This window comes from Oncorhynchus keta, chromosome 10, assembly GCF_023373465.1.
Source record: "Oncorhynchus keta strain PuntledgeMale-10-30-2019 chromosome 10, Oket_V2, whole genome shotgun sequence".
NCBI lineage: Eukaryota > Metazoa > Chordata > Actinopteri > Salmoniformes > Salmonidae > Oncorhynchus > Oncorhynchus keta.
In genome coordinates, this window is record NC_068430.1 from 81,719,149 (window position 1) to 81,726,648 (window position 7,500).

Genomic DNA, 7,500 nt, shown 5'->3' on the forward strand with positions numbered 1-7,500 from the left:
AAAGTTGTATTAGGAAAGTTGTTTGAAATGTTTGGACAAAGATTACAGGTCATTTATGAGATATTTTGTAGTCATGTTGCGCGAGTGGTAACTGTTTTTTTTTCTGGATCAAACACGCCAAATAAATGGACATTTTGGATATATATCGATGGAATTAATTGAACAAAAGGACCATTTGTGATGTTTATGGGACATATTGGAGTGCCAACAGAAGAAGCTCGTCAAAGGTAAAGGCATGAATTATATCTTTACTCCTGAGTTAAGTGTTGCGCCTGACGGGTTGAATTATGATGTTTGTTTGATGGGGTGCTGTCCTCAGATAATAGCATGGTTTGCTTTCGCCATAAAGCCTTTCTGAAATCTGACACAGCGGCTGGATTAACTAGAAGTGTATCTTCAATCCTATGTGTAACACTTGTATCTTTTATTTTTATGTTTATGATGTGGCAATGTCTGCAATTTAATCGGATGTTATGTTCAGTAATGCATTGTCTCAAATAACGCATCAATTTAAAATGAGGTTTTTGGACATAAAGAGTGACTTTATTGAACAAAACATACATTTATTGTGCAACATGGAGTCCACCAGATGAACATCGTCTAAGATTAGTGACCAATTTAATCGCTATTTCTGACTTTTGTGAGCCGTCTCCTTGGCTGGAAAATGTCTGTATGGTTTTCTGTGGCTCGGCTCTATCCTAACATAACATTTCCCTGAATCTGGATTTTTGGGACGTCTCTAGGGTGATTGGGCTGGACGCTGGTCTAATTTCAATTTATCAGGAAAAAGCATTTGACCGAGTTGAACATAAATACCTATGGCACACCTTTGAGGCTATAAGCTTCAGCTCTGGTTTTATTGATCAGGAAAAGGCATTTGACCGAGTTGAACATAAATACCTATGGCACACCTTTGAGGCTATAAGCTTCAGCTCTGGTTTTATTGATCAGGAAAAGGCATTTGACCGAGTTGAACATAAATACCTATGGCACACCTTTGAGGCTATAAGCTTCAGCTCTGGTTTTATTGATCAGGGTGATATATGGTGACATTGAAAGAGTATTGAAAGTTAACGGTGGCTTCAGTGCTCCTGTCAAAGTGTGTAGAGGAACTAGACAAGGGTGTTCGTTGTCCAGTGCTCCTTTTAAAGTGTATAGAGGAACTAGACAAGGGTGTTCGTTGTCCAGTGCTCCTGTCAAAGTGTGTAGAGGAACTAGACAAGGGTGTTCGTTGTCCAGTGCTCCTGTCAAAGTGTATAGAGGAACTAGACAGGGGTGTTCGTTGTCCAGTGCTCCTGTCAAAGTGTGTAGAGGAACTAGACAAGGGTGTTCGTTGTCCAGTGCTCCTTTTAAAGTGTATAGAGGAACTAGACAGGGGTGTTCGTTGTCCAGTGCTCCTTTTAAAGTGTATAGAGGAACTAGACAGGGGTGTTCGTTGTCCAGTGCTCCTTTTAAAGTGTATAGAGGAACTAGACAGGGGTGTTCGTTGTCCAGTGCTCCTGTCAAAGTGTGTAGAGGAACTAGACAAGGGTGTTCGTTGTCCAGTGCTCCTGTCAAAGTGTGTAGAGGAACTAGACAGGGGTGTTCGTTGTCCAGTGCTCCTGTCAAAGTGTGTAGAGGAACTAGACAAGGGTGTTCGTTGTCCAGTGCTCCTGTCAAAGTGTGTAGAGGAACTAGACAGGGGTGTTCGTTGTCCAGTGCTCCTGTCAAAGTGTGTAGAGGAACTAGACAGGGGTGTTCGTTGTCCAGTGCTCCTGTCAAAGTGTGTAGAGGAACTAGACAAGGGTGTTCGTTGTCCAGTGCTCCTGTCAAAGTGTGTAGAGGAACTAGACAGGGGTGTTCGTTGCCCAGTGCTCCTGTCAAAGTGTGTAGAGGAACTAGACAAGGGTGTTCGTTGTCCAGTGCTCCTGTCAAAGTGTGTAGAGGAACTAGACAAGGGTGTTCGTTGACCAGTGCTCCTGTGAAAGTGTGTAGAGGAACTAGACAGGGGTGTTCGTTGTCCAGTGCTCCTGTCAAAGTGTGTAGAGGAACTAGACAGGGGCGTTCGTTGTCCAGTGCTCCTGTCAAAGTGTGGAGAGGAACTAGACAGGGGCGTTCGTTGTCCAGTGCTCCTGTCAAAGTGTGTAGAGGAACTAGACAGCGGTGTTCGTTGTCCAGAATGTTGTATGCCATCGCTATAGAGCCACTACTAAATAGCATTAGACGTCGCATTGAAGGGGTGAAAAATCAAGCGGAGGTGGATAGTTTGAGTCTCATGGTTGATCGGTTAAAGGGAATATCCTCTGGAAAGGTAAATTGGGATAAAAAGTTGTGCTTTACAGAATGGGAAATGGTCTGGAGGGATCATGGCTTTGCCAAGGGGGTTGGAATGGTGCAAGGGAGGTTTTAAGTACCTTGGAGTGTACCTAGGGGATGAGGAGACAATGGGAATGGTGCTAGAGAGGTTTTAAGTATCTTGGAGTGTACCTAGGGGATGAGGAGACAATGGGAATGGTGCCAGAGAGGTTTTAAGTATCTTGGAGTGTTCCTAGGGGATGAAGAGACAATTGGAATGGTGCTAGAGAGGTTTTAAGTATCTTGGAGTGTACCTAGGGGATGAAGAGACAATGGGAATGGTGCTAGAGAGGTTTTAAGTATCTTGGAGTGTACCTAGGGGATGAGGAGACAATGGGAATGGTGCTAGAGAGGTTTTAAGTATCTTGGAGTGTACCTTGGGGATGAGGAGACAATGGGAAAAAATTGTCCTCAGATAATCGCATGGTATGCTTTCTGCCGTAAAGCCTTTTTGAAATCTGACAAAGCGGCTGGATTAACAAGAAGTTAAGCTTTTAATCATACTTGGTTGTACGACATGTATAACATGGTATCATACTTGGTTGTACGACATGTATAACATGGTATCATACTTGGTTGTACGACATGTATAACATGGTATCATACTTGGTTGTACGACATGTATAACATGTATCATACTTTGTTGTACGACATGTATAACATGGTATCATACTTGGTTGTACGACATGTATAACATGGTATCATACTTGGTTGTACGACATGTATAACATGGTATCATACTTGGTTGTACGACATGTATAACATGGTATCATACTTTGTTTACGACATGTATAACATGTATCATACTTGGTTGTATGACATGTATAACATGGTATCATACTTGGTTGTACGACATGTATAATAAGGTTAAAGGCATATCTTTACTCCTGAGTTAAGTGTTGCATACTTGGTTGACGACATGTATTACATGGTATCATACTTGGTTATGCGACATGTATTACATGGTATCATACTTGGTTGTATCGACATGTGTAACATGTATCATTTATTTTATGACATGTATTACATGGTATCATACTTGGTTGGATGACATGTTTACATGGTATCATACTTGGTTGTAAACATGTATAAATTTATCAACTTGGTTTTTGGACATGTATAAAATGGTATCATACTTGGTTGTATGACATGTATTACATGGTATCATACTTGGTTGTACGACATGTATAACATGGTATCATACTTGGTTGTACGACATGTATTACATGGTATCATACTTGGTTGTACGACATGTATAAAATGGTATCATACTTGGTTGTACGACATGTATAACATGGTATCATAATTGGTTGTACGACATGTATAACATGGTATCATAATTGGTTGTACGACATGTATAACATGGTATCATACTTGGTTGTATGACATGTATAACATGGTATCATACTTGGTTGTACGACATGTATAAAATGGTATCATACTTTTATTTACATGTATAACATGGTATCATACTTGGTTGTACGACATGTATAACATGTATCATACTTGGTTGTACGACATGTATAAAATGGTATCATACTTGGTTGTACGACATGTATAACATGGTATCATACTTGGTTGTACGACATGTATAACATGGTATCATACTTGGTTCTACGACATGTATAACATGGTATCATACTTGGTTGTACGACATGTATAAAATGGTATCATACTTGGTTGTACATTTAACATTTAACATTTAAGTCATTTAGCAGACGCTCTTATCCAGAGCGACTTACAAATTGGACGACATGTATAACATGGTATCATACTTGGTTGTACGACATGTATAAAATGGTATCATACTTGGTTGTACGACATGTATAAAATGGTATCATACTTGGTTGTACGACATGTATTACATGGTATCATACTTGGTTGTACGACATGTATAACATGGTATCATACTTGGTTGTACGACATGTATAACATGGTATCATACTTGGTTGTACGACATGTATAACATGGTATCATACTTGGTTGTACGACATGTATAACATGGTATCATACTTGGTTGTACGACATGTATAACATGGTATCATACTTGGTTGTACGACATGTATAACATGGTATCATACTTGTTGTAGACATGTATAACATGGTATCATACTTTGTTGTCGACATGTATAACATGGTATCATAATTGGTTGTACGACATGTATAACATGGTATCATACTTGGTTGTCCATGTATAACTGGTATCATACTTGTGTAGACATGTATTACATGGCATCATACTTGGTTGTCGACATGTATTACATGATATCTTACTTGGTTATAGACATGTATAGACATGGGTACTTGGTTGTCGACAGTGCTAACATGTATCATACTTGGTTAGTAGACATGTATAAAATGGTATCATACTCCTGTTGGGTGTACGACATGTATAACATGGTATCATACTTTGTTATAGACATGTATAACATGGTATCATACTTGGTTGTCGACATGTATAACATGGTATCATACTTGTTGTACGACATGTATAACATGTATCATACTTGGTTGTTGTCGACATGTATAACATGGTATCATACTTTGTTGAGGACATGTATAACATGTATCATACTTGGTTGTATGACATGTATAACATGGTATCATACTTGGTTGTAGACATGTATAATAAGGTATCATACTTGGTTGTCAACATGTATAACATGTATCATACTTGGTTGTTCGACATGTATTACATGGTATCAAAGTTGTAGAGACATGTATTACATGGTATCATACTTGGTTGTGCGACATGTATAACATGTATCATACTTGGTTGAGGACATGTATAAAATGGTATCATACTGGTTGTATGACATGTATTACATGGTATCATACTTGGTTGTAGACATGAATAACATGGTATTGGTTGTACGACATGTATTACATGGTATCATACTTGGTTGTACGACATGTATAAAATGGTATCATACTTGGTTGTACGACATGTATAACATGGTATCATAATTGGTTAGAGGACATGTATAACATGGTATCATAATTGGTTGTCCATGTATAACTGTTTATCATACTTGTTGTATGACATGAATAACATGGTATCATACTTGGTTGTACGACATGTATAACATGGTATCATACTTGGTTGTACGACATGTATAACATGGTATCATACTTGGTTGTACGACATGTATAACATGTATCATAAGTGGTTGTAGACACGTATAAAATGGTATCATACTTGGTTGTACGACATGTATAACTGGTATCAAACTTGTTGTAGACATGTATAACTTGTATCATACTTGGTTGTCGACATGTATAACATGGTATCATACTTGGTTGTACGAATGTATAACGTGGTATCATACTTGGTTGTACATTTAACATTTAACATTTAAGTCATTTAGCAGACGCTCTTATCCAGAAGTGACTGTACAAATTGGAACATGTATAACATGGTATCATACTTGGTGCTACGACATGTATAAAATGGTATCATACTTGGACGACATGTATAACATGGTATCATGTCAAAGTGTGTAGAGGATGTATTACATGGTATCATACTTGTTGTACGACATGTATAACATGGTATCATACTTGGTTGTACGACATGTATAACATGGTATCATACTTGTTGTCGACATGTATAACATGGTATCATACTTGGTTGTATGGTATCATACAGAATTTGTATGACATGTATAACATGGTATCATACTTGGTTGTATGACATGTATAACATGGTATCATACTTGGTTGTCCGACATGTATAACATGGTATCATACTTGGTTGTACGACATGTATAACATGGTATCATAATTGGTTGTACGACATGTATAACATGGTATCATACTTGGTTGTACGACATGTATAACATGGTATCATACTTGGTTGTACGACATGTATTACATGGCATCATACTTGGTTGTACGACATGTATAACATGGTATCATACTTGGTTGTACGACATGTATAACATGTATCATACTTGGTTGTACGACATGTATAACATGGTATCATACTTGGTTGTACGACATGTATAACATGGTATCATACTTGGTTGTACGACATGTATAACATGTATCATACTTGGTTGTACGACATGTATAACATGGTATCATACTTGGTTGTACGACATGTATAACATGGTATCATACTTGGTTGTACGACATGTATACATGGTATCATACTTGGTTGTACGACATGTATTACATGGTATCATTGCAGTTAATGCTTTCGTATCTGTCATTCATTAAGGTGTTGGAGATGGATGTGCTTTTTGTAAGAGAAACCATTTGTCACTGTTTTATGGAGTGTGAGTGAACAAAGCCTCTCTGTGAACTAGTCTCTGTTTACAGCCGTAGGGGAAACTCTCAATAAAACGGTTTTGATTTGGGGGCTTCAATACAGCAGAAAAGAAAATGTCAATTGTTACATTTTATTTTGGGACAAACACAAACACACACACACACACACACACACACACACACACACACACACACACACACACACACACACACACACACACACACACACACACACACACACACACACACACACACACACACACACACACCCCTTACTTGATCTTGTGTAGGGTGGAGAGGTCAGGGTTGAGACTAGAGAACTTCTGTGCCAGCCTCCAGACAGTGATGATGAAGATGAAAGCGTTGAGGAAGATGATGGTGCACACTGGGCCGAAGAAACTCCAGATGAATCCTCTCTCCAGAGACAGCCAACAGCTGGATAATGTTAGAATTAGGTTATCTGGTATTATTTACATGTTATATTTATGTTATATTTACGTTTTATAAAATCTCTCTCCAGAGACAACCAACAGCTGGATAACGTTAGAGGTTATCTGGTATTATTTACATGTTATATTTACGTTTTATAAAACCTCTCTCCAGAGAATTAACCAACAGCTGGATAACGTTAGAGGTTATCTGGTATTATTTACATGTTATATTTATGTTTTATAAAACCTCTCTCCAGAGAATTAACCAACAGCTGGATAACGTTAGAGGTTATCTGGTATTATTTACATGTTATATTTATGTTTAATAAAACCTCTCTCCAGAGAATTAACCAACAGCTGACAGAGACAGGATAACATTATAATAATGTTATATATTGTTATTTATATGGGACAGATTTGCTACACAGTCTCTCACACACACCCACACCCACACCCACACACA

At 38.1% G+C, this 7,500-nt stretch overlaps 1 protein-coding gene across 14 annotated transcripts in view; it reads right to left on the reverse strand.

The window, feature by feature from the left end:
- LOC118382630 (adhesion G protein-coupled receptor E5-like) overlaps positions 1-7,500 on the reverse strand; it is a 207,545-nt gene that overhangs the window by 3,777 nt on the left and 196,268 nt on the right. For all 14 annotated transcript variants that reach the window (XM_052528507.1, XM_052528508.1, XM_052528511.1 and 11 more), the window contains one exon: positions 6,883-7,041. In XM_052528507.1, the coding sequence (XP_052384467.1) occupies positions 6,883-7,041 (159 nt within the window). The remainder of the gene's footprint in view (positions 1-6,882; positions 7,042-7,500) is intronic.